The sequence below is a fragment of the Heptranchias perlo genome, chromosome 7 (genome assembly GCF_035084215.1).
Source record: "Heptranchias perlo isolate sHepPer1 chromosome 7, sHepPer1.hap1, whole genome shotgun sequence".
NCBI lineage: Eukaryota > Metazoa > Chordata > Chondrichthyes > Hexanchiformes > Hexanchidae > Heptranchias > Heptranchias perlo.
Window position 1 is genome coordinate 12886314 of NC_090331.1, and position 27752 is coordinate 12914065.

Here is a 27752-nt window from a genome sequence, read left to right on the forward strand (position 1 = left end):
TTAAAAATTCGAACTTAAGTTTTACTACGACTTTTCTAGTGAGTGTACTCTATACTACTCCCACCTTCCCCCCTCCCCCCAAACCCCCCCCGCCACCTTGCATGTTATTTAAGTTTTTCTTCTGCCTTCCTGCTCCCACATCCAATTTGGGGATGAATCAAACAACAAAAACCTGTGGATTGATGCAGGCCTGGCTGTGTAACCATGGCGATCTTTAATGCAATTTTCCCACAGCACAGAGGGACGGCCTACTGCTGGATGTGTTACCTGCCCCACGGCAAGTTAAGATTCAGGGAGATACATTCAATTTGTGCCTATGTCCACAGCCCACATTGTTCATTTATTTACAGAGCATAACAGGGATGAAAGCTATTAAATTAAATAAGAATGCTGATTATTTTCCAAGGAGAGAGGAAAAAAAAAATCTTTGTTAAAGTCAGACTGCTTTTTCATCTCTGGTGCCCGGGTTTTAATCCAGCCAGACTGGTGGGATGAAGGGTTCTTGTCTCAGAAATCAATTAATGCTTCTAATAAAATGAGTTCAGGTAGTCTCTGTCTTATCGCCTGCCAGTGGCTGTGAGGCTGCGGAATGAGAATTCCCCTTAAATTCAATAAAGAACTTGCATTCCTAAAGCGCCTTTCATGACCTCAGGACACCCCCAAGCGCTTCACGGCCAAATTCAGTCCCTGTTAACCCGTGAAGGGTAATATTCTGACTCCTGGCAGGCGGCCTCACTCGGCTGAAACGCATATTGGAAATTCTTCCGCGGCCCTGCGCACAATAGGGTAGCTTTTCATTTTCTACGCCCAGGCTGCAGTCTGACGGAGCGGTTCGACCCACCCTATATAGAACCCGCCTAATTTTCATTCTATGGAGATCAACCAAATGAAAATCGGGCAGGCTGTATAATGGGCGGGTGATCCGCTCTGCCAGATCACAGCTGAGACGGTGACGATTAAAATCAACCCCAGTGTTTCAAACATTCATTTAAATGATTGGAAAATCATGTGCAGAGTTCACACACATCTCTTATACGCACACCAGTAGAGAAGAAAGTTGGTAAATAAATCTATTGATGGACAAACTGGCTCAAAGGGATGATCGGAATAGCTGATATGGATGAACGCGACACTGTAAAGGGTGTTGTTGTAAGGCTGACGTAAAGGGATGTTGTTGAAGTGGTCTAGAGGGAGCTTTAAATAACATCTGAGGTGTGCCTCACTTGATTTGCCCGTGGTTGATGCTAACTCATTTGGGAAAGAAAGTAGCAGTATTTTTCATTCCCCATGTACCTCAATTGATCAATACAAACACCACCAAATGTTTTAGAAAGAAGACAGAATAAATTAGCATTTATTTAGCACGTCATGTCATCCTTGGGACATTGCAAAGCATAAACGATGAATTGCTTTTGAAGTGTAGTCACTGTTGTTATGTGGGCAGACATGGCAGCCAATTTTGCCACAACAAATGAGATAAATGACCAGTTAATCATCTTCGAATGGTACTAGAACAGCAGGCTTAGTTTCATGTCTTATTTGAAGGACCGCACTTCTGACAATGTAGCACTCCCTCAGTTCTGCACTGTCAGCCTAGATTATCTCCTGGAGTTTCCGTGGGTTTCCTCCTGATCTCCTGCTGTAACTTTGACAGAGACCTCGGAGAAGTGGCATAAACAGCCATTTATGACATTTCTCCAAGGTTAAGGCCGGAGATCGGGACAAGCCTGTGGAAATTCTACTGCTATGTGTTTAAGTCTGGAGTGAGGCTTGAACCCATAATCTTCTAACTCAGATAAAAATGCTATCAACTGAACCAAACTGAAACTTTTACGAAAGCATATTGGAATTGAAACGAGATATACCTGCAACGCTTCCTTTGGTTGTTAATTTTTAAAAAAATATTGGTCAAGATGAGGTTTGTTAAAGCTGGGAAGTTGAACACTTTCCAATTCCACGCACCCAGTGTCAGCATCAAACGGTCTCAGGTAAGTTATACGGTTAGATGCAGAATGAAGCCAAAAATGCACCTCGACCACCTTAGAAAAGCATCTGCTACTGTTGCCCCACAAGCGGAAACATTTTCTCTACATCGACCCTATGAAACCCCTTCATAATTTTAAAGACCTTTATTAAGTCACCCCTCAGCCTAGAGAAAAGAGCCCCCAGCCTGATTCCTGAAATGCTGGTAAAAATACAGAAATCACTGTTTTTGAAAAAAATGAAATTTGACTTATTGGGACTCGATTCTCCTCGTTATCGGGGCAGAGGATCAGACACTTTTGTAATGCAGTTTGCTTGATTTTCCAGCCGTTTTTTGAAATGCACTGAGTGAGAGAGGAAGTATAAAGGGGTTTTGCATCTTTGAAAGTAGATAAATCGCCAGGCCCGGATGACATGTATCCCAGGCTGCTAAGAGAAGCAAGGGAGGAAATAGCGGATGCTCTGATCATCATTTTCCAATCCTCCCTGGCTACCGGGGTGGTGCCGGAGGATTGGAGGATTGCTAATGTTGTACCGTTGTTTAAAAAGGGAGAAAGAGATAGACTGAGTAATTATAGGCCAGTCAGTCTAACCTCGGTGGTGGGCAAATTATTGGAATTGATTCTGAGGGACAGCATAAATCGTCATTTAGAAAGGCACAGGTTTATCAAGGACAGTCAGCATGGATTTGTTAAGGGAAGGTCGTGTCTGACTAACTTGATTGAATTTTTTGAGGAGGTAACAAGGAGGGTCGATGAGGGTAATGTGTTTGATGTAGTGTACATGGATTTTAGCAAGGCTTTTGACAAGGTTCCAGATGGCAGACTGGTCAAAAAAGTAAAAGCCCATGGGATCCAAGGGAAAGTGGCTAGTTGAATCCAAAATTGGCTGAGTGGCAGGAAGCAAAGGGTAATGGTTGACGGGTGTTTTTGCGACTGAAAGGCTGTTTCCAGTGGGGTCCTGCAAGGCTCAGTACTAGGTCCCATGTTTTTTGTGGTATATATTAAAGATTTGGACTTGAATGTGAGGGGCTTGATCAAGAAGTTTGCAGATAATACAAAAATTGGCTGTGTTGTTGATAGAGAGGAGGAAAGCTGTAGACTGCAGGAAGATATCAATGGACTGGTCAGGTGGGCAGAAAAGTAACAAAAGGAATTCAATCCAGAGAAGTGTGGAATAATACATTTGGGAAGGGCAAACATGGTGAGGGAGTACACAATAAATGGGAGGATACTGAGAGGTGTAGAGGAACAAAGGGACCTCGGAGTGCATGTCCACAGATCCCTGAAGGTAGCAGGACAGTTAGATAAGGTGGTTAAAAAGGCATACTGGATATTTTCCTTTATTAACCGAGGCCTTGAGTATAAGAGCAGGAAGGTTATGCTAGAACTGTATAAAACATTGTATAAAACATCTTGTGTACTGCATACAGTTCTGATCACCACATTACAGGAAAGATGTGATTGCACCAGAGAGGGTACAGAGGAGATTTATGAGGATGTTGCCAGGGCTGGAGAATTTTAACTATGAGAAAAGATTGGATAGGCTGGGGTTGTTTTCTTTGGGAAAAAAGGAGGCTGAGGGGAGATTTAATTGAGGTGTAGAAAATTATGACGGGACCAGATAGAGTGGTTGGGAGGACCTATTTCCCTTAACAGAGGGGCCAGTGATCAGGGGGCATAGATTTAAAGTAATTGGTCCGAACATACGAATTAAGAGCAGGAGCAGGTCATTTGGCCCCTCGAGCCTGCTCTGCCATTTGATAAGATCATGGCTGATCTGATTGTGACATCAAACCTACTTTCCCGTCTACCTACTATAACCTTTGACTCCCTTGTTAATCAGGAATCTATCTAACTCAGCCTTAAAAATATTCAATGACCCTGCCTCCACCGCTCTCTGGGGAAGGGAGTTCCACAGACTCATGACCCTCTGAGAGAAAAAAAATTCTCCTCATCTCATTCTTAAAGGTGGAAACTTCTGAGATAGAGGATCAACCATGATCATATTGAATGGCGGAGCAGGCTCGAAGGGCCAAATGGCCTACTCCTGCTCCTATTTTCTCGGTTTCTATGTTTAAATGGGAGACCCCTTGTTCTTAAACTGTGGCTCCAAGTTCTAGTCTCTCCCACAAGGGAAAACATCCCCTCAGCATCTACCCCTTCTAGTCCCCTCAGGTTGTTATATGTTTCAATAAGATCACCTCTCATTCTTCTAAACTCCAATGTATACAGGCCCAACTCGTCCAACCTTTCCTCATAAGATAACCCCCTCATCCCAGGAATCAATCGAGTGAACCTTCTCTGAACCGCTTCCAAAGCAATTAAGTCCTTTCTTAAATAAGGAGACTAAAACTGCACACAGTATTCTAGATGTGGTCTCCCCAATGCCCTGTACAACTGTAGCAAAACATCTCTACTTTTATATTCCATTCCCCTTGCAATAAATGACAACACTCCATTTGCCTTCCTAATCACTTGCTGTACCTGCATACTAACTTTTTGTGATTCATGTACTAGGACACCCAGATCCCTCTGGTAGAAGGATTAGAGGAGAGCTGAGGAGAATTTTTTCACCCAGAGGGTGGTGGGGTCTGAAACTCACTGCCTGAAAGGGTTGTAAAGGCAGAAACCCTCTAAATTTAAAAAGTACTTGGATGTGCAATTGAAGTGCCGTAACCTACAGGGCTGCCGACCAAGTGCTGGAAAGTGGGATTAAGCTGGATAGCTCTTTTTCGGCTTGCACGGACACGATGGGCCGAATGACCTCCTTCTGTGCCGTAACTTTCTATGATTCTATGAATTGAGTAGGTCGCGTTATGGATCTGTGATCCCCCTGCCCGACTTTCCGATGTGGTTTCCACCTTTAATGCGACGCTTTGAATCCAAGTTCTATGGAGGAAAATCTGCTCCATTTAATCGCCACAAAGCAATGGTCCTGTTAATGATATATGTACATTGCAATCAATAACAAGAGCCTTAAATCCTGAGGACAAGATTTGGTTTAATTTAGATTCAGTTTCAGATACGCATTGATCAAAGCTAAATGCCGACACCCGCCCAATGAGGCTCGTGTTAATTTAGAGCTAAGCCGAATTAATCACTTTGTCATGGTGATAAGTGAAATTTTATATTTCTTTCACTGATTTAGACTGTTTGTAGGTGGTAGAGTTGTTTTAATAATGTAACGTACTGCAGCAAATCAATCGCCGGCACCAATAACATTTAAAATGGCGATACAGTTCATCACTGACTTAGTCATTTCCTTTGTACCAGTGGGAGGAGGGGCTATGGGGTGGGGTAGGGGGGGGTTTCAGACCCTTCCTGTAATAGAGGGCGGACAAAAGCCCTGAGTGGCCAATGCCAAGGAAACTTGTTTTACTGCCATGCCAATTTTCTCACTGGCATGACCGTGTAGATGCAGATATAACCCAGTGTGTTGAAATTATTGAGTACATTTTTCCTTTCTGATGAATATTTTCTTATCTCCCAGTATCTTTGTACAGTTCTGATTATGCAACCCGATGCATTAGCTGTAACAGAGGAAGAAGAACTTACATTTTCATTCACAACCTCAGGACATCCCGAAGCGGTTTACAGCCAATGAAGCACTTTTGAAGTGTAGTCCCTATTGTAATGTAGGAAACATGACAGACAATTTGCTCACAGCAAGCTCCCACACACAGCAATGTAATAATAACCAGATAATCTGTTTTTAGTGATGTTGGTTGAGGGATAAATATTGGCCAGGGCAAACGGGGCCTCGATTTAACGTCTCATCCGAAAAACGGCACCTCCGACTGATCCTGGAGGGTAGGCCACCCTACTCCCATTATCTTGCACAATGGCCGACCCTAAGACACGAGGTACTTTTCATAAAAATTGCAGGGCAGATTGAGCGGGCATGAACTCGAGACGCTAAGCCTTGCCACAGTCAGAGATAACCCTGCAGCTTGGATTCTTCAAACCCGTGCTCCCCACTCGTGAAGCTCCGTCCGGATAGGGCAGTTTTGCTCCATTTGCAACCTTGCATTTTATCCTCTTGCATTAATCACCATTATGTCCTGACAGAAACTGACTGGATGTCAGAGGGCAGCTGAAACTGTGACACCAGGCCATCATTCTGTTGCACCCGAAATCAGCTGTAACTGAAAGCTGGTGGAATTCAAATAAATATTTTACTGATCATCTGTCTATCATCTCTGGTTACATGTTGTAGTTATTAGCAACCTGTTGAAGCACTCAAAATGAGAACTGCATGGCTATCAAATTAAACCCACGGTCAATGGCATATTATCATAGACCTCCTTACATTCTCTTTTGGGGGGAAAACTCTGATTTATTCAGATTTTAAACTGGTTTTTCAGTGTTATTGTGTTCTTTTAAAAATTTGGGCCTAATGGAAAAGAATAACTAATTCACAGATCTGAATGTGAGATAGTAATGCAATTTTCAACCTGGACTTTCTGTAGGATTTTGTAAGGGGTTTCTCTTTTTACTGTTTCTCGGGCTTATAATAGGTCAGCCAGTTATGTTTTCCTGAGCTGCCCTGCCCGCAGTGCGGTTGCGAATCGCTTACCCCTTCCTGATTCTGAGCTGAGGACTTATCGAGTGGTAACAAAGACAGACAAACAGACCAGTGGATTGGTACAAGGAAAACCAATGTTTATTAATAAGAAAACTAAAACTACAAAGTAAACAGTATAATACAGAAGATAAAAAGAAATCGCTATGGATGTAATACAGTCTTATGCTTAACGGGTTGGAAGAAACGGACATATCGAGGGAAAATTCTAAAATCACAAGTTTAGCAATATCCCTTAACCCCCAACCTTACACTTATGCTAGGTTGTCTTGTGGCGGCCAGAAAATTAATGCTCACCGGTGAAAACAGATGAAAAGGCCTGGCCTCTGTGCCTGCTGTTGCCGTCGACATGTGGTTGCGAGGTTTACTGAATGGCTTCCTTCTTAGGTGCTAGCAGACAGACAGGACAGGGCCAAGAGGCGAAGAGAGAAGAGAGAGAGAGATACTGGGCAGCCCCAGTTATACCCTCTTGGTAACAGGTTTTTTTTCATACCTTATCAGCTTGCTTCATTGTTTGATTTAAGCACAAAACGTAAGACAAAGGACCCCATCTCTGGCCCATTTACATTAATGGCCGGTTCCTGTATCGATCTGTTCGCTAACTGCTTTACCATTGTTCCGAATGTACCTTGATGGTTCACCTTTTGTCCTGCGATCACTTCCTGCTCGAATTTTGATGTGTTGGCCGGCCATGTTGATAGCTTGCCTCAGGGCTAGAATGCAGCTGCATTGCTTAAAGAAACCTGTCTGAAACACGAAGCCTGCCGAGTTGTTGAGAATGCAATTTCAAATCTGCCGGTCCTCGGCCATGTGTCTGACTGCAGCCATTTTGAGAGACCTTGGATTTTTTAAAACAGTCACACCAGGGTTTCTTTAATAACTCCAATAAATCTTCGGGGTGGGGGGAACATGTGAAATTTTGCGAATCCCTTCAATTTCCATCCAGATAGCAGCGTAATCGAATGAAGCAGCGGTAAAGGCTTCATTCGATTACGCTGTCATGTTTCCTACATTACAATAGGGACTACACTTCAATTTTAAGCATTAAGCGAGTGGCGTACATGGCCACTTTACGCCCGAGTTTGCAATTCTGAAGCCAGTCAAATAAATTTTAAATCCCCCCCTTGAGGTCCTTAGCAACGCATGATGTTAAGAACATATACTTTCCTCATTTGCATGTCAGCATAATAAACCTGTGTACAATCAGGTCTAACTCCGCCGGAAATTTTGAATGGTGGGAAAAGGGGCGGAGTTGTGACATACCATGGCCCTGTAACAAATTCTTCCTCTATTTGTCCAGATTAGGTATGGTGGTGTAGTGGTTATGTGCTTGATTTAATAACGCAGTGGTTGTGAGTTCACAATCCCATTCATGGTAAATTAGGAAATTGAATTCAACAAGTATAGCCATTTGTGGGTTGGAACTGGAAATATTGACCATGAAAGCTGCTGGATTGTCATAAAAACCCAACTGGGATCTGCCATCCCTACCTGGTGTGGCCTACATGTGACCCCAGTCCCATTCTATGTGGTAGCTGCTTCCTGCCCTCAGGGCGACAAGGGGTGTGCAATAAATGCTGCCTTGCAGGAATGGCATAAACGCAGGAAACATCCGTGTACTTGAGCAGTGCAACTATGCAAGTGAGCCATGAGGGCCTTTGTCGGCTGTAAGAATTGCACTGTTAAAAAGACCGGGCAACTTTTCATTTAGCACAATAACGGCATAAACATACCCAAATATGCTAAAACAGAAATTTCCTGCATCTTTTCAGTGCAATAATGGCATAAGTGCCGAAGATAACAAGGAACTCCAGGCCCATGGGTGTTTTTGCGCCGATTCTGGCCAGGAAATTTGGGGTCATTTTGCAGAATAATATGATACCGCGCTGAAACTAACCATTCAATTTTTGTGAGCGATTAGTTTGACACATTTTTAAAAAATAACTGAGTTTTACATTACACATATTAACAGCAGAATGTCACGGTAGATACCCCGCAATCTTCTGACTCAGCAGCGAGAGTGCTACCAACTGAGCCACAGGTGACATCTTACTACACTGGTAAGGATGGATAGAGGTCACATTCAATAGATTCCATCCGGATGTAGGCACTTACCTGAAATGAAACATTGCACCTGGAGACGGCTTGAATTTACACGCAACTCCTGTGAAAACAGGCCTTTAGTCCTTGAATACAAATTTACTGATGGCTGGCAAATGTGGGGCCTGATTCTGCAAAATTGTCTGTCATTTTCTTTGACTTAGGATGTGTGCGCGCACATTTTACTCACGAGAAGATGTTAGCCAATTCTGCAGAACTGTGGCCTTGGTTATAAATATTTGTTCAGCCATTGAGAAAGCCATTAGGCTTGAAGTAAAGTGTTGTGTGTGTGTGTGTGTGTGTGTGTGTTTTGTACAAGGGCTTTATGAGATTCATCTGCCAGGCTCTATGTTCATAGCTTCTGTACTCGTGGAATTTTCCATCTACCGCCCTTTATTCCCTTTGTGTTATTTTCTTTCATACACCTATTCTGGTTTCTCATGGTGTGCAGCTCCCTGAATGATGAAGAATTCATGGATTTGCCTTCAGAGGGACTGACTTCTAATTTAACAAGAGAAAAATGTATGTAACCACAGTGTCAGCTGTGGGCCAGTGGGTAATGCTCTCTCCTCTGATGTTAGAAGGTTGTGAGTTCTAGTCCCACTCCAGAGACTTGAGCACAAAATTGAGGGTGACTCTTGGAGTGCTGCACAGTCAGAGGTGCCGTCTATCGGATGAGACGTTAAACTGAGGCCTGGCCTGCCCTCTCAGGTAAAATGAATTGAGGGAGGAGCACTCTGGCTCCCCAGCAAGGTTTTTTTTTTATAAAACAATTGTTTTAAACTTACCTTTCCATGGTGGCCTGACCTGCTCATTGGGAAATAATTTTTAAAAGGGCTCTTTCGACACACGTTAAGTCCCTCATTAACATGTTCACAGGGCCGAAGGCCTGTTTTAGGCATCTGCCCGGAACGGCCAAAGAGGTGAAAAAATGGTCAGAAATGTATAATTTTCAAGAGAATGTAATTGAAATGGGAGAAGTGTACTGATTATTGAACTAAATGTGTTGCTCAAATTTGTGAGCAATACAAGTTTTGCCTGATTAAGGTATTAATTAATTCTGTGAAGGAAAAGCTCTAATAAGGACATATAAGTGTTCAAATTAGTAGTTTAGAGATTATATTACAGTATAAGGCTACTGCTGAGATTTTAATAGCTTTATCACTGTAATATTAGTAATTATTTCAGTATCACAGTGCATGAGCTGAGAAATGACTGGTCCAGGGAGACTTTCAATTCCTTGCATCTGGCTTTAAGAGTGGTTTAAGATTCTGGGCCGAAGTTACGGGTAGCACCTTATCTTTCCTGTAGACGGACATGTGTAATAAACCTTTTGATTTTTGCCTGGTGTGGAATAAGCCTATATGAACAAGTGCCAAGAGGCTGAAGTTCTTTAGCTCTCACTTTCCACATTCAAGTCACCCCGAAGACCAAAATAATTGGTAAGGGTCACGGAGTTGAAACTCCACTGTGCACTATTTGTAGTGCACTGGTTAATGTATTCATATGCACTATTTTAATGAAATTATTAACCCATGTGTTTAAGATAGCACACACAGGAATTATAGCTCAGTTGCTCCCAGTTTCCTAAATATAAGATCGTCACTAATAAATCCAATAGGGAATTCAGGAGAAACTTCTTTACCCAGAGAGCGGTGAGAATGTGGAACTCGCTACCACAAGGAGTAGTTGAGGCGAATAGCATAGATGCATTTAAGGGGAAGCTAGTTGGATAAATATATGAGGGAGGAAGGAATGGAAGGATATGTTGGTAAGGTTAGATGAAGTATGGTGGGAGGAGCTCGTGTGAAGCATAAAGACCGGCATGGACCAGTTGGGCCGAAAGGCCTGTTTCTGTGCTGTAAATTCCACGTAAGGTTTGGTGAGCATTCCGCAATCCCCAGAATGGATCAGCCAGAGGCACAAAGTATCTACTTGACAGTTACTTTAAAACCTTTTCACCTCAGCATGCGGCAGTGTGCGTGCTTCCCCTAAGTGCTTTCGTGATAATTCCTTTACTTAATTTTAGACTTTTGCAGTTTATTCTCCATTAGTGCACAAGTTGTCATGGTGATGTAATCGAGTATTTGATTATAGTACTTGCACGTTATTGCTAAATGAATCAAAGTGTCTTGTAAGACACTGGTCAAACAGCAATGCTGCCGCTTAAGTTCGAAATAGAGGGGGGTTTTGTTGGTGCCCCTTGCCCAGCAGACCACTCTGCAACAGCTGCCTGGGCTGTCCGTCATTTCAGCGTCCTTGTTTTTAAATCCCTCCATGGCCTCGCCCCTCTCTATCTCTGTAACCTCTTCCAGCCCTACAAACCTCCGAGATCGCAGCACTCCTCCAATTCTGGCCTCTTCCGCATCCCCGATTTTCATCGCTCCACCATTGGCGGCTGTGCCTTCAGCTGTCTCGGCCCTAAACTTTGGAATTCCCTCCCTAAACCTCTGCATCTCCACCTCTCTCTCCTCCTTTAAGATGCTCCTTAAAACCTACCTCTATGACCAAGCTTTTGGACACCTGTCCTAATATCTCCTTATGTGGCTCGGTGTCAAATTTTGTTTGATAATCGATCCTGTGAATCACCTTGGGATGTTTTACTATGTTAAAGGCGCTGCATAAATGCAAGTTGTTGTTTTTATTGTTAATGTTACCAGAATCCCTCCTGAACATTGGAAAATAGTAACAGGAGTAGGCCATTCAGCCCCTCAAGCCTGTTCCACCATCCAATTAAGTCATGGCTGATCTGTATCCTAACTCCATTTACCTGCCTTGGTTCCATTTCCCTTAATACCCTTGCCTAACAAAAATCTCTATCAGTTTTGAAATTTTCAATTGACCCCCAGACTCAACAGCTGCTTGGGGGAAGAGAGTTCCAGATTTGCACCACCCTTTCTATGAAAAAGTACTTCCTGACATCACCCTTGAACGCTCTAATTTTAAGGTAATGCCCTGAATGAGAGATTATAGCAAAAAAGGCTTTGAAACGTGCTGATCTGACAGGAAAACAGAAAATGCTGGAACTAATCAGTCCATGTCTGAAGAAGGAAGGACAGATGCACTGCCTGAAAGAGTGGTGGATCAGATTCAAAAGAGAATTGGATGTATACTTGAAAAAGAAAATATTTGCAGGGTTATGGGGAAAGAGCAGGGGAGTGGGACTAATTGGATAGCTCTTTCAAAGAGCCAGCACAGGCACAGTGGGCCGAATGGCCGCCTTCTGTGCTGTATGATTCTACGATAAGTATTTCAGGGGTAACCCTTTCATTAAAAACTGGACAATTTATTTATGCGTCATCGGGGCGCCTTTGAGACTTTTCTTTTAAACTTCATCTGGAATGAGATCAAGTGAACATTGAATAATGTTCAGCAGTGGATGGACTCTGTGAGGACTCTCTGCCTGACCTCGCCGTAAGATCTGCTCTTGAGTGCGTTGTGAAGGAAATGGTTATTGTCAAAGGAGTCATTAAAGTTATAGCTTGTAAGCAAGTACATTAGCTGAATAAAAATATCTCAGAGTGAGTATTTTCCTTTCAATGTAGTTCCCTATGGATTTCATAGCTCCTTTTTAATAAGCCCCGAAACCTGCCTTAAAAACTCTATGGCGGGGGGAGCAGATTTCCACTGTTTGCTGCCTTAATTAAATCACTTCACGTTCTTTATTTGATATTTTTACCACAAAAGCAAAAAATAGGACATTTCCCCTGCAAAACTGGCTTAGCGTAAGTTATATAGTAGACAGCTGCTGGATCCGAACTCCAACTGTGTTTGGACAGTCAACAGCAGGCTTGAGGGTCTGTATGGCCTACTCTTGCTCCTATTTCTTATGTTCCTATTTATTATGTCAACAACAGCAACAACTTGCATTTATATAGCGCCTTGAACGTAGAAAAATGTCCCAAGATGCTTCACAGAGACATAATCAGACAAAAATGGACGCCATGCTAAGTTGTGGCCAAAAGCTTGATCAAAGAAATAGGTTTTAAGGAGGGTCTTAAAGAAGGAGAGGGAGGTGGGCAGGTGTAGGAACATAGGAACAGGAGTAGGCCATTCAGCCCCTCGTGCCTGCTCCGCCATTTGATAAGATCATGGCTGATCTGTGATCTAACTCCATATACCCGCCTTTGCCCCATATCCCTTAATACCTTTGGTTGCCAAAAAGCTATCTATCTCAGATTTGAATTTAGCAATTGAGCTAGTATCAATTGCTGTTTGCGGAAGAGAGTTCCAAACTTCTACCACCCTTTGTGTGTAGAAATGTTTTCTAATCTCGCTCCTGAAAGGTCTGGCTCTAATTTTTAGACTGTGCCCCCTACTCCTAGAATCCCCAACCAGGTGTAGGGACTTAGAGAGGGAATTCCATCGTGTGAGGCCGAGACGGCTGAAGGCACGGCGGCCAATTGTGGAGCTAAGGGAAGGGGGGATTCGCAAGAGGCCAGTGTCGTAAAACAGAGAGCTTTGTCGTGCTGGTGGAGGTTATAGAGATAGGAAGGAGCAAGGCTGAGATTTGTTAAAAGTTGTCTGTGTTGGTCCTGGGACACATGCAGAATCCAGGTGTCCTGGCGATGATGAATGTACACCAGGATTCTGATAGCATGTTCTTAAACTCGTAGCAAACTCGTAGCTACAAATTCTTGTTAGCAACTGTAAGTAATTAGGCAAAGATTTTATTTTTTTTAAGAGTACCAACTAATGGATTTAATTTACTGACACAAAAACCATGTTGCGTCTGTGCAGAATCCGAAGTATATCTGGCCAATTTATTGCAAAGGAAAGGTGTTACATAGAGGCTTTAACTCAAGCTCAGATTTTTCATACAATTAAACCTAAGTGTAGAAATACTGAATACCTTATTGGAGGAGAGTCCTCCTGATGTCTCTGGAGAGTTGGATGAAGTGATTCCTATGTTGAGCTTTATAGATCGATCTAATTAAAGAAATGCATGAGTAAGGAGAAAATATTCTGCTTAATTAGAGAGTGTGGGAATAATTAAAACGTTAGCTAAAGGCACATAATCAGAGGTAACTTCAACCTTCTAGGCCCGAAGCTCTGGAATTCTCTCCCTAAACCTCTCCATCTCTCCACTTCCCTCTCCTCCTTTAAAATCTTTCTTGAACCTCACTTCTTTGACCAAGTTTTTAGACACCACTCCTAAGATCTCCTTCTTTGGCTTGACGCCCATTTTTATCCGATTACGTTTCTGTGAAGCACCTTGGGACGCTTTTCTACATTAAAGGTGTAATCTAATTTAAGTTGTTGTTGCTGTTGTTATTGAACGAGCAGGGAGAGATCCAAAATTAGGAACATAGGAACGTAAACACAGGAGTAGGCCATTCAGCCCCTCAAGCCGATTGCGCCATTTAGTTAGATTGTGGCTGATCTGTACCTCAACCACATTTAACTGCCTTTGATCCATATCCATGTACCATAGAATCATAGAAAGGTTATAGCATGGAAGGCGGCCATTCAGTCCATCGAGCCCATTGATACCCTTACCCAATAAAAATCTGTCGATCTCAGCCTTAAAAATGTCGATTGACCTTGCATCCACAGCCTTTTGGAGGACTGAATTTCAGATTTCCACTACCCTTTTTGTGAAAAAGTGCTTCCTGATTTCACTCCTGAATGGCCTAGCTTTAATTTTAAGACTCTCCCTTGTTCTAGACTCCTCCACCAGAGGAAATAGCATCTCTGTATCTACACTGTTGAATCCTTTTATCGTTTTAAACACCTCAATTGGATCACCACTCAATCCTCTGAACACAAGGGACTACAAGCCAAGTTTATGCAACTTGTCCTCCTAATTTAAGCCTCAGAGCCCTGGTATTAATTCTAAAGGAATAATTGCTTCAAGAATGAACAGAATAAAACATTATATTTTTTTCTAATTTTAAGGTGTAACTACAGCCCAGCCATTTCGGTCCAAATTCTAAATAGTTTGCGATTTATCACCCAACCCGTACACAGGATATCACCATTAATTCTCAAGCGATAAAGGCTGTTTAAAAATTTTCTCTCTTGATCGTGCTCGGTAAAGATGATCGATTGCTAACAGTGCGATTCTCAGACCCGCTCCAGCTGGTGGTTACGGGTGGGTGATCATTAATAGCGTTATTATTACTCCGCCTCAATCCTTTGTTTCTTTCCTTCCTTCCCATTGTAGGCCTTTGTTGGAAACTCCAATGCAGACACTGTTGTGCACCACAAGTTGCAGCACTCCATCAAAGCCAGATTCCTTCGCTTTGTTCCTCTTGATTGGAATCCCAATGGAAGAATTGGGATGCGGGTTGAAGTCTACGGCTGCTCTTACAGTAAGTGTCAGCTTCGAAAATCAAATGGGCGTGTATTGACAGCAGGTCCTTCAACATCAGTTCATAGCCTAGGCTTGTATTCCCTTGAGTATAGAAGATTAAGGGGTGATATCATTGAGGTGTTCAAGATGATTAAAGGAATTGACAGGCTAGATAGAGCAAAACTATTTCCTCTGGTGGGGGGAGTCCAGAACAAGGGGGCATAAACTTAAAATTAGAGCTAGGCCGTTCAGGGGTGGTGACAGGAAGCACTTCTTCACACAAAGGGCAGCGGAAATATGGACTCTTTCTATGCGCCCCCCCCACTACAAAAAAAGCTGTTCAATTGAAAATTTCAAAACTGAGATTGATAGATTTTTGTTAGGCAACGGTTTCAAGGGCTATAGAACCAAGGTGGGTAGATGGAATTAAGATACAGATTAGTCATGATCTAATTGAATGGCAGAACAGGCTCAAGGGGTTGAATGGCCTACTCCTGCTCCTAAGATTAACTCTTGCCCGGTGAAAGGATTTTCCCTCTATTGCTTTGCGGTTACCCCCAAAGCTGTTTCCTGTTATATTACGAGCATCTGATAAAAATGGTCTCGGGAACAATCGTATTAAAAGGTAATAGAAAGACAGTTGTTTATATCATCGCAAACGGAATCAAGTATGTTCTTCAATGAAGGTCGCAGGAAAATCAACTAATCCCCCTTATCAGTCTTGCTTCAAGTGCCAAGGTTATGAAACGCAAAGGATTTGGGATAATCTCTCCTGGGCGTCGTGAGATAATGATCCAAGTGACTTGAGGGCTACTTGTTCTTCCATTTGCTAATTTTAAGCAAAAACAAAGAAATAGACACAAGCAGAAAGTTATTTTGCCCACTTTCTTATACGTACTTTTTCACTAAAAGTTCTGACTGGAGGATGGTCCAATTTTGACTGGAGCTGAAAAGTGTTATGTAATCATGCGCAGTCTCGTCAAAAAGAAAAGTAGAGTGGGGCAGTCCGCACCCCTGGGGCTCTACCTGCCTTTCTTCTGATGTGGAGATGCCGGTGATGGACTGGGGTGGACAAATGTAAGGAATCTTACAACACCAGGTTATAGTCCAACAGTTTTATTTGAAAATCACAAGCTTTCGGAGATTATCTCCTTCGTCAGGTGAGTGAGTGAATGAGAGGTTCTCAAATCGCATATCTTATATTAGGCTGGAACACGATCACACCAATCAAAGGTGTCATTGGTGTTCAGACAGGTTAGCCACGGAAAACAGTACGTCCCAGTATACTGAATACACAATGGGTCAAATTACACAGACAAAGAGAGAAAGAGACCCGAAAGGCAGAGAGAGAGAGAGAGAATGTCCAGTTGTATTAAAAACAGATAACTTTTTTCTCCCCCCTTGCTGGTGGGGTTACGTGTAGCGTCACAAGAACCCAATATCCCGGTTGAGGTTGTCCTCATGGGTGCGGAACTTGGCTATCAATTTCTGCTCGACAATTTGTTAGTTATCTGTTTTTAATACAACTGGACATTCTCTCTCTCTCTCTCTGCCTTTCGGGTCTCTTTCTCTCTCTGTCTGTGTAATTTGACCCATTGTGTATTCAGTATACTGGGACGTACTGTTTTCCGTGGCTAACCTGTCTGAACACCAACGACACCTTTGATTGGTGTGATCGTGTCCCAGCCTAATATAAGATATACGATTTGAGAACCTCTCATTCACTCACTCACCTGACGAAGGAGATAATCTCCGAAAGCTTGTGATTTTCGAATAAAGCTGTTGGACTATAACCTGTTGTTGTAAGATTCCTTACATTTGCCTTTCTTCTACCACACTCCCAGGCCCTGGGATCCTTCTCTTTATCAGATTTTCCATGCTTCCCTCCCTCTCTGCTGTCCTCCTGTAGCCATTTACACCTCCTCTGGACCCGTCATTTGTTTCTATACATGTCTCATTCTACACCTCCTTTTGCCTTGCACTATCATCACTTTTGTCATTTAATCAATCCTGCACTCCAGCCTATCAGAGACCTTTATTCTTTCCTCTCCCCCTCCTCCCCCTTGCCCTGGCTCTGTATTTGCAGTTCATCTCTTAACACTTTCCAGTTCTGATGAAAGGTCATCGACCTGAAACGTGAACTCTGTTTCTCTCCCCGTAGATGCTGCCTGACCTGCTGAGTGTTTCCAGCGTTTTCTGTTTTTGTTAGTAAAGCACTTTGTCGTTTGCAAAAAAAAATGACTGCAAATGCCGGAATTGTGAAATAAAATCTGCAAATGTTGGAAGTTCACAGCAGGTCGGTCAGTCAGTCAGCATCTGTGTCGAAAAAAGACAGATTGTGACGCTCTGGGTGTGTAGCTCTTCATCCAAACTGACGACTGAAAGATGAACAGATATTTTCATAAAAGAAAGTAAGACTTGCATTTATACAGCGCCTTTCATGACCTCAGGATATCCCAAACCAATTTTCAACCAATGAAGTACTTTTTGAAGGGTACTCACTGTTGTAATGTAGGAAATGCAGCAGCCAATTTGCACACAGCAATGTCCCACAAACAGCAATGAGATACTGACCAGATCACCTGTTTTATTGATGTTGGTTGAGGGATAAATATCGGCTAGGACATCAGGGAGCACTCCCCTGCTTTTCTTCAAAATATGTAAGGAATCTTACAACACCAGGTTATAGTCCAACAGTTTTATTTGAAAATCACAAGCTTTCGGAGCTTGTGATTTTCAAATAAAACTGTTGGACTATAACCTGGTGTTGTAAGATTCCTTACATTTGTCCACCCCAGTCCATCACCGGCATCTCCACATCATGGTTTCTTCAAAATAGTGAGGGTTGATGGAGCCTCAGTTTAATGTCTCATCTGAAAGATGGCACCACTAAAAGTGTAGCAGTCCCTCAGTACTGACTGGATTTTGTGCTCAAGTCTCTGGAGTGGTACTTAAACCCACAACTTTCTGACTCAGAGGTAAGAGTGCTACCCACTGAGCCACGGCTGACACAGTAAGCACGAAAGGTTAGAAAAAAAATGAAGGGAGCGAGGGAGTAAATTGACAGATAAGCCAATCACAGGGTGGGAGCACTGAGTTACGTGAAAACTCTTAGATGATGTGCAAGATCATGGAGGGAGAAATTGGATCCCATTGCTCCCATTGTTCAGATGCAGAAGGGAACAAAAAGCACCAATTTCATGGTACTATCTTCCGCACCATAATGACTTTATAAATCCAAGACTACCCTGCCCCCCCCCCACAGTGTTTATCGTACTGGATTAGCAATCCAGAGGTTGTGGGTTCAATTCCCACCATAGCAACTTGTGAATTAAATTCAATAAATCTGGTATTTTGTGGGCTCGCACCGAAAAAAACCATGAAAGCTTTTAGATTGTCGTAAAAACTCAACTGGTTCTTTAATGACCTTCAGGGAAGGAAGCCTGCCACCCATACCTGGTATGGCCTACTCGTGATTCCAGTCCCACATGATGTGGTTGACTCTTAATACCTTGTGAACTGAAGAAGAAATCGAGGCAGAATACCATTGTGGGAGCATCATAACAAGAGCAGTTCGAGGAGTATGCTCACCAAGCACCTTCTCATGGCAACTAGGGCTGGGCAATAAATGCCCGGCCTTGGCTGAATCACTCATGTCCTAAGAAAAAATAACTTTTTAAAAACTTGATACACTGCACGAAGCTTCCTACAAAAGATTCACAAGAATGATGCCAGAACTGAAAGGATAAACTTGTCAGGAAAGGCTGAACAGGCTGGGGCTCTTTTCTCTAGAAAGGAGAACGCTGAGGGGTGACCTGACAGAGGTCTTTAAGATAATAAAAGGGTTTGATAAGGTAGACATAGAGAAGATGTTTCCACTTGTGGGGGAGTCCAAAACTAGAGGTCATCAATATAGGATAGTCACTAATAAATCCAATAAGGGAATTCAGGAGAAACTTCTTAACCCAAAGAGTGGTAAGAATGTGGAACTCACTACCACATGGAGTAGTTGAGGTGAATAGCACAGATGCATTTAAGGGGAAGCTAGATAAACACATGAGGGAGAAAGGAATAGAAGGATATCCTGATAGGGTTAGATGAAGAGGGGTGGGAGGAGGCTCGTGTGGAGCATAGACCACTTCGGCTGAATGGCCTGTTTCTGTGCTGTAGACTCTGTGCAATTCTCAATGTAATCTCGCACAGTGTTATTTCCAAGTTTAAATCTCTTTAATTGACAGTTTAGGTTCCCTAATGTCAAATGCAAACATGCACTTGCATTTCACGAATGTACGGACATTAAAGGGTATAAGTGGCACTTGGGCAATCAAATTCTGAGTGCAGTTTTGATTGTAAGCCGTTCTGCATTTTTAGCAGTGTCTAGAAACCAAAGACCTCAGGCATGTTAGCAAAAAGAAAAAAAATAATGCATGCACAACAAAAGGATAAATCATAAATAATTGGAATGATGTTATGCCACTGGAATGAAAATTGAATAAGATCCATTGAAATGCTGTTTCATTTGATGGTGTCTGACAGGAACTTCAAAAGGAATGCATTCAATACTGTGAAGCAAGATAGAGGAGCAATCAGAGATGGCGTTTAGATTTGTCTTTCAAAGCGGCCTTGAATGCCTGCATCAGAGCTCAGGGCTTGTCTTACGTTAGTGTCGGGTAGATAAAGAAAAGTTTTACAAGCAGATGAACAGTGAATTAGGGTAGTGGGAAAACACACCACTGACATTAATATTCGTCCATCACTCAGAGGTGAAGGGATTCTCTCTTGGCTGAGCACTCTCATTCGATGTGCTGCTGTTTTTATATTTTCCTCCCTTTCCTCCCACAAGGCTCAGTACTAGGTCCCTTGCTTTTTGTGGTATATATTAATGATTTGGACTTGAATGTGGGGGGCTTGATCAAGAAGTTTGCAGATGATACAAAAATTGGCCGTGTGGTTGATAGTGAGGAGGAAAGCTGTAGACTGCAGGGAGATATCAATGGACTGGTCAAGTGGGCAGAAAAGTGGCAAATGGAACTCAATCTGGAGAAGTGTGTGGTATAGCATTGGGGAGGGCTAACAAGGCAAGGGAGTACACAATAAATGGAAGGATACTGAGAGGTGTAGAGGAACAAAGGGACATTGGAGTGCATGTCCACAGATCCCTGAAGGTAGCAGGACAGGTAAATAAGGTGGTTAAAAAGGCGTACGGGATACTTCCCTTTATTAGCCAAACCATAGACTATAGGAGCAGGAAGGTTATGCTAGAACTGTATAAAACATTGGTTAGGCCACAGCTTGAGTACTGCGTACAGTTCTGGTCACCACATTACAGGAAAGATGTGATTGCACTAGAGAGGGTACAGAGGAGATTTACGAGGATGTTGCCAAGGCTGGAGAATTTTAGCTATGAGAAAAGATCGGATAGGCTGGGATTGTTTTCCTTGGAACAGAGGAGGTTGAGGGGAGATTTAATTGAGGTATATAAAATTATGACGCGACTAGACAGAGTGGATAGTGAAGACCTATTTCCCCTAGCAGAGGAGTCAGTGACCATGGGGCATAGATTTGAAGTAATTGGAGAAGGATTAGAGGGGAGCTGAGGAGAAATTTTTTCATCCAGAATGTGGTGGGGGTCTGAAACTCACTGCCTGAAAGGGTGGTAGAGGCAGAAACCCTCAACACACTTAAAAAGAAGTACTTGGATGTGCACTTGAAGTGTCGTAACCTACAGAGCTACGGACCAATGCTGGAAAGTGGGATTAGGCTGGATAGATCTTTTTCAGCTGGCATGGACATGATGGGCCAAATGGCCTCCTTCTGTGCCGTAACTTTCTATAATTATTTTCTTCTTCCGCTCCTGAAGATTGACGACTCACTGGGGGTAATTTTGACTTTGGGTGATTGTGTGAACAGGAGGGTACAATTGATTCAGCTGTGGCTGAGTCAGTCATACTTTTATCTCTGAAGTTGGAATGGTTGCTGGTTCAAATCCCACTCCAGAGGCTTGAGCACAAAATCTCAGCTGACACTCCAGTGCATTCTGTCCCATGTATTTTGTTGCTTAATTTTGTTTGTTTCTCCCCCCCACCCCCAGCCCCGAATCCCCTTCTCCAATTTTCTCCCCGTACACCTGACCTGAAGAGGGTATGGCAGAAAATTCAAGCTGGGGCGGGGGGGGGCGGGGGGGGCGGGGTGTTACACTCCCGATCGCTTCACAGCGCCTCCTGCTGGGAAGCACGGGGGATTGTGCAAGAGTGGGATCGGGCTCGGCTACGATGCCCCCTGCTGTCGAATAGCTGGCCAACACTCACCACCCAGGCTTGCGCATTAAAGAGCGGGGACCTGGCTGCTGTACTGGAGAGCTGCTGACACTACAGCACCACGAGAAGAGGGAGTAAATGGAAGAAAATTAACGCATTGGTGCGGGGTGTGGGGAGGTGGAGGGGTGGATAGAGAAGAACTGAAAGCCTTTGAAACAACTCAGTTTGACAGCCTGAGCCTTCTCAGACTCGTTAGTTGATGTGATAAGCCGCAGGCAGTGATTTGGGTTGGGCTGCGCACCAATCTACTGATCAATACTACTTACGCATTGGATTGTCGTTCTGTTTCATGGTTTGGCAGAGCTGGGTAATAGGAAGAATGCCATTATTGAATGGCAGAGAGGAGTAGAACCCAGAGCAATCCAGGTCCTTCCCAGCTGAATGTTTTGTAAAATAAAAGAACGATGTAATTCTAATGATTTACTTGAAAATCTCGGTCAGAATAAAATCACCATTCAATGCAGATTTAAGTAAATTATTCTTTTTTTTTAAAAGCACATTTTGGAAATGTCTTCGTGAAAGTTAGATCGGTGCAAATTTTCCATTCATAATCTAGGCTGACACTCCAAACCGGGGCTGAGGAAGTGTTGCAATGTCGGAGGTGTCGTCCTTCGAATGAGACACTTCACCCGCGGGTCCCGTCTGCCGGTTCTGACAGTCCAGGTGGGATTTTTAAAGATCCCTGTGCAACATTCTCTCCTTAATCAACAACTCCAAAAACAGACTGCGTGGACACTCGTCTCCTCTGTCACACACAACTTGGCTCAGTCGATAGCACTCGCCTCTGTGCCAGACGATTGTGGGTTCAAACCCAACAACAGACTTGAGCTCATTATCTAAGCTGACGCTTCAGTGCAGGATAAAATGTTAATAAGAGGCCCCCATTTGCCTGCTGAGGCAGGTGTAGAAGATCCTATGGCAGTATCCAGGCCAATATTCCTCCCTCAGCCAGCACTGCCGGATTACCTGACTATTTGTTCACGTACTGTTTGTGGGACCTTAAACTGGTTGCTATGGTTACCTACCAACTACTCTTCAAAAGTAATCTATTGGTTGAGATGCTCTGAGAACATGATGAAGCGCTGGGGTTGATTTTTAATTTAATTGGGTTCTTGCAAAACCCAGTCGCAGGCCCGGATTTCAGGCCCCAGGTATTTTAACTCAGAGACGGGAGTGCTGCCACTGAGCCACAGCTGACAAATTATTTCACTTAGATGAATCAGAGAGGACCGAGATCATGTCTAGGAACATAGGAACATAGGAACAGGAGTAGGCCATTCAGCCCCTCATGCCTGCTCCGCCATTTGATAAGATCATGGCTGATCTGTGATCTTGCTCCATATCCCTGCCTTTGGCCCATATCCCTTAATACCTTTGGTTGCCAAAAAGCTATCTATCTCAGATTTAAATTTATCAATTGAGCTAGTATCAATTGCCGTTTGCGGAAGAGAGTTCCAATCTTCTACCACCCTTTGGGTGTAGAAATGTTTCTAATCTCACTCCTGAAAGGTCTGGCTCTAATTTTTAGACTGTGCCCCCTACTCCTAAAATCCCCAACCAGCAGAAATAGTTTATTTCTACCTACCCTATCTGTTCCCCTTAATATCTTATAAACTTCGATCAGATCACCCTTTAACCTTCTAAACTCTAGAGAATACAACCCCAATTTGTGTAATCTCTCCTCGTAACTTAACCCTTGAAGTCCAGGTATCATTCTAGTAAACCTACGCTGCACTCCCTCCAAGGCCAATATGTCCTTCCGAAGGTGCGGTGCCCAGAACTGCTCACAGTATTCCAGGTGCGGTCTAACCAGGGTTTTGTATAGCTGCAGCATAACTTCTGCCCCCTTGTACTCCAGTCCTCTAGATATAAATTCCAGCATTCCATTTGCCTTCTTGATTATTTTCTGCACCTGTTCATGACACTTCAATGATCTATGTACCTGAACCCCTAAGTCCCTTTGGACATCCACTGTTTTTAACTTTTTACCATTTAGAAAGTACCCTGTTCTATCCTTTTTTGATCCAAAGTAGATGACCTCACATTTGTCTACATTGAATTGTCTACAACTTACACAAGAGTAATCCTAGGTAAGATATTAGCCGGTTCTTATTTTCCCACAGAATAGTTTACAACAACAACAACTTGCATTTATATAGGGCCTTTAACGTAGTAAAAACATCCCAAGATTCACAGGAGCTTTCACAGAGGCTTTGCCCCCCCCAACGCACACACATACACAAGGCCAAGCAGGAAATGTCCGTGCGAGGCTAGGACCCAGTTAATCCGAATCCCGGCCGTGTTTGCTGCCGGCGGACTCCTGCCACAGTTCTGTCGGGAGCCTGCTAAAACAGCGGCACATTTTTAGCCCCTTGATCCTTGCCGCAGCTGGTGCAGATTAAAATATTTCATCCGACCTTCAGAGTGCAGTACGAAAATGAGCTTGGCCATGATGTCCTGATTCTGATTAAGGGTACGTTTGGTGTTCCCCTGCTCCCTGTGAGACCGGGTGGAGGAGATAGTGCTACAACAATGTATTCCTGATCCTCGGACTCATAATCCCATTGAACATGGCTCCCCAATGGGAATGAGTGATCATTGGATTTATTGGGGCTGTTCTTGACTTTGAGCAACAGGGCTCAGCGAGTCGGCAGCCGCTTTTACATTTCTTCCGATTTTTTTTATTTCCACATCGGGAGAGATGTAAAACAGGCTGCGGTCACCCGTTTTACACCATTGTTCAAAGTTAAGATCTACTCCACCCTTTCGCTGCAGAATCAGCTCGACTTGGACTCATTCCAAGTAGCAAATATGTGTGTGGTTTCAATTCTCTCTGTTTAAACTGCAGGGCCAAAATGCAAGAAAGAACTGGGCATGATAAATTACATGCCTGCTCAGTTGTTTAAACAATTTTAGTGGTTAGTGTTTTTTAGTGGTTGGTTAATGTTTTAGTGGTTAGTGTTTTAGTGTCAGATAAACAGTAAAGTGCCTTAAAGCTAAACAAACAGTTTAAATTACTGTTAGCTAATATGGCAGGACAGCTGGGGCCCGTCGCATTCAGATCTTGTGCCATGTGGGAACTAGGGTTGTATTCCCTGGAATTTAGAAGATTAAGGGGTTATTTGATCGAAGTTTACAAGATATTAAAGGGAACTGATAGGGTAGATAGAGAGAAACTATTTCCGCTGGTTGGGGAATCAAGGACTAAGGGACATAACCTAAAAATTTGAACCAGGACTTTCAGGAGTGAAGTTAGGGAACACTTCTACACTTCTACAGGGTGGTAGAAGTTTGGAACTCTCTTCTGCAAACCGCATTTGATGCTGGCTCAATTGTTAATTTTAAATCGGAGAATGATAGATTTTTGTTAACCAAAAGTATTAAGGGGTATGGGGCTACGGTGGGGATATGGAGTTAGGTCACAGGTCAATCATGATCTCATTGAATGGCGGAATAGGCTAAAGAGGCTAAATGGCCTACTCGTGTCCCTATGTTCCAGAACACTTTGTGTGGGGTAATAAATGTAAGTCAGCATGGATATGCTGAAGGAAAATTGTGTTTGACTAACATGATTGAGCTCTTTGATGAAGTAACGAAGAGGGTTGATGAGGATAGTGCAGTTGATGTTGCGTATATGGACTTCCAAAAGGCATTTGATAAAATACCACATAATAGACTTGTTAGCAAAATTAAAGCCCATGGGATTAAAGGGAGAGTGGCAGTGTGGATACAAAATTGGCTAAGGGTCAGAAAGCAGAGAGTAGTGGCGATCGGTTGTTTTTCAGACTGGAGGGAAGTATACAGTGGTGTTCCCCAGGGGTCAGTATTAGAACCACTGCTCTTTTTGATGTACACTAATGACCGGGACTTGGGTATAGAGGGTATAATTTCAAAGTTTGCAGATGACACGAAACTCAAAAATGTAGTAAACAATGTGGAGGATAGTAACAGTCTTCAGGAGGATATAGACAGACTGGTGAAATGGCAGATTATATTTAACGCAGATAAGTGTGAAGTGATACATTTTGGTAGGAAGAATGAGGAGAGGCAATATAAACTAAATGTTACAAGTTTAAAGGGGGTGCAGGAACAGAGAGACCTGGGGGTGCACGTACACAAATCTTTGAAGGTGGCAGGACAAGTTGAGAAGGTTGTTAAAGCAAATGGGATCCTGGGCTTTATTAATAGAGGCATAAAGTACAAAATAAAGAAGTTATGCTAAACTTTTATGAAACACTGGTTAGGCCTCAGCTGGCATATTGTGTTCAATTCTAGGCACCACACTTTAGGAAGGATGTCAAAGCCTTAGAGAGGGTGCCAGGGATGAGGGACTTCAGTTATGTGGAGAGACTGGAGAAGCTGGGGTTGTTCTCCTTAGAACAGAGAAGGTTAAGGGGAGATTTGATAGAGGTGTTCAAAATCATGAACGGCTTTGACTGAGTAAATTAGGAGAAATTGTTTCCAGTGGCAGAAGGGTCGGTAACCCGAGGACACAGACGTAAGGTGATCGGCAAAAGAGCCAGAGACAACATGAGGAAACATTTCCTTACACATCGAGTTGTAATGATCTGGAATGCACTCCCTGAAAGGGTGGTGGAAGCAGATCCAAAAGTAACTTTCAAAAGGGAATTGGATAAATGTTTGAAGGGAAAAAATTTACAGGGCTATGGGGAAAAAGCAGGGGAATGGGACTATTTGGATAGCTCTTTCAAAGAGCCAGCATAGGCATGATGGGCTGAATGGCCTGCTCCTATGCCGTACCAACTATGATACTAGCTTACCTTCAACTTCCAATCACAACTTTTAAAAAGTGCTGGTTGCTAGCATCTTATTTGAAATAAAGGATATACATCTCTCCCCCATCATTCTACTGAAATCTCAGCCTAGATATTGGACTCAAATCCTAGTGTGGGGCTTGAACCCATTATCTTCTCATTGCTGGGCAAGACATGTACCAACTAAACCAAATATGGTGCTTGAAGGGGAAGGGAATGTGATGGATGGGAAGGAGATTCCAACTCTTTTTTTCTAGAATTCAGCTGAGCAATTTTGTTTGAATTAACCCTCGAGATGCGGATGTCACTGGCAAGGCCAGCATTTATTGCGCATCCCTAGTTGCCCTGAAAAAGTGGTGGTGGGACCTTCTTCTTGAACCACTGGTAGCAATTTGATACAATTTACTGGGCCACTTTAGAGGGCAGTTATGAGTCAACCACGCTGGTGTGGGACTGGAGTCACATATAGGCCAGACCGGATAAGGACGGCAGGTTTCCTTCCTCAAAGGACAATAGTGAACCAGTTGGGTTTTTACCACAATTTGACAGCTACATGGTCATGATACCAGCTTTTTATATTAAAAAAATACTGAATCTAAATTCTTAAACTACTTTGGTGGGATTTGAACTCATAGGTTGAATGGGATTATCAGTCTAGGCCTCTAGATTGTTAGTCAAGTAACATAACCACTACACTACCATAACCCTAGCAAGCCTGGGCTCGTACAGATTTTGGTGTGCTGTGCTGTTTTTCAGCTTGTTGAACGAACAATAACTTGACGGATAATTAAATGACTGAAATTGAGATCACATTCACTCCAAACAATGAAAAATGGCAAAGCAGCAACCTTTAGCCTCAGCATACACGAGATCAAGAGAGTGATGTATGATTTGACATGCTTTGAAATTGATTTTAAAACAGATGCCCATCACTGAGTAGCACGTGATCGGCTGGGCAAGTCATTTGTTATCATTCAGAACGAGTCAGATGTCAGCGTTTTCAATGCCTTTGGGAGGTTTTAATACAAAAGTGCAATACTCGGGCAGCAAATCTAACTGCTGGCTGTAAATGTAGGTATTCGCGAAATGTCACACTGTGATAAATCACTTGTATTCGTGATCCGACAATACGTATCCCACTTAGTCACTGATTTCCAATCAGTGCCTCTTCACAGTTTTAATGTTTCCCTACTTTTCTTGGTTTCGCCATCCATCGCCAGACCTGCTGGACTACATCATAGGAGCAGAGGAACATTAAGACCAGGAGTAGGCCATGCAGCCCCTCGAGCCTGCTCTGCCATTCAGTTAGATCCTGGCTGACCTGCACCTCAATTCCATTTACCCAGCCATATCCCTTGAGAACCTTACCTAACAAAAAGCTATCAACTTCAGTCTTGAAAGCTCCAATTGACCCAGCATCCACAACCTTTTGGGGGAGATAATTTTAGATCTCTGCTACCCTTTGTGTGGAAAACAAGCTTTCAGATTTCACTCCTGAGTGCCTTAGCTCTAATTTTAAGATTTTGTGCCCTTGTACTTGATGCACCCACCAGAGGAAATAGTTTCTCTGTATCTTTTGAGTCCTTTTAACATTTTAAACACATCGATCAGATCACCCCTCAATCTTCTATACTCAAGGGAATGCAAGCCATTTATGCAACTTATCCTCATAATGTAACCCTCTAAGCCCAGGTTTCA

The 27752-nt window shown here is 43.1% G+C and overlaps 1 protein-coding gene across 1 annotated transcript in view; it reads left to right on the forward strand.

Moving 5' to 3' along the window:
* LOC137323446 (contactin-associated protein-like 5) overlaps positions 1–27752 on the forward strand; it is a 630151-nt gene that overhangs the window by 184561 nt on the left and 417838 nt on the right. The window contains exon 8 of the mRNA XM_067986920.1: positions 14834–14981. Within this exon, the coding sequence (XP_067843021.1) occupies positions 14834–14981 (148 nt within the window). The remainder of the gene's footprint in view (positions 1–14833; positions 14982–27752) is intronic.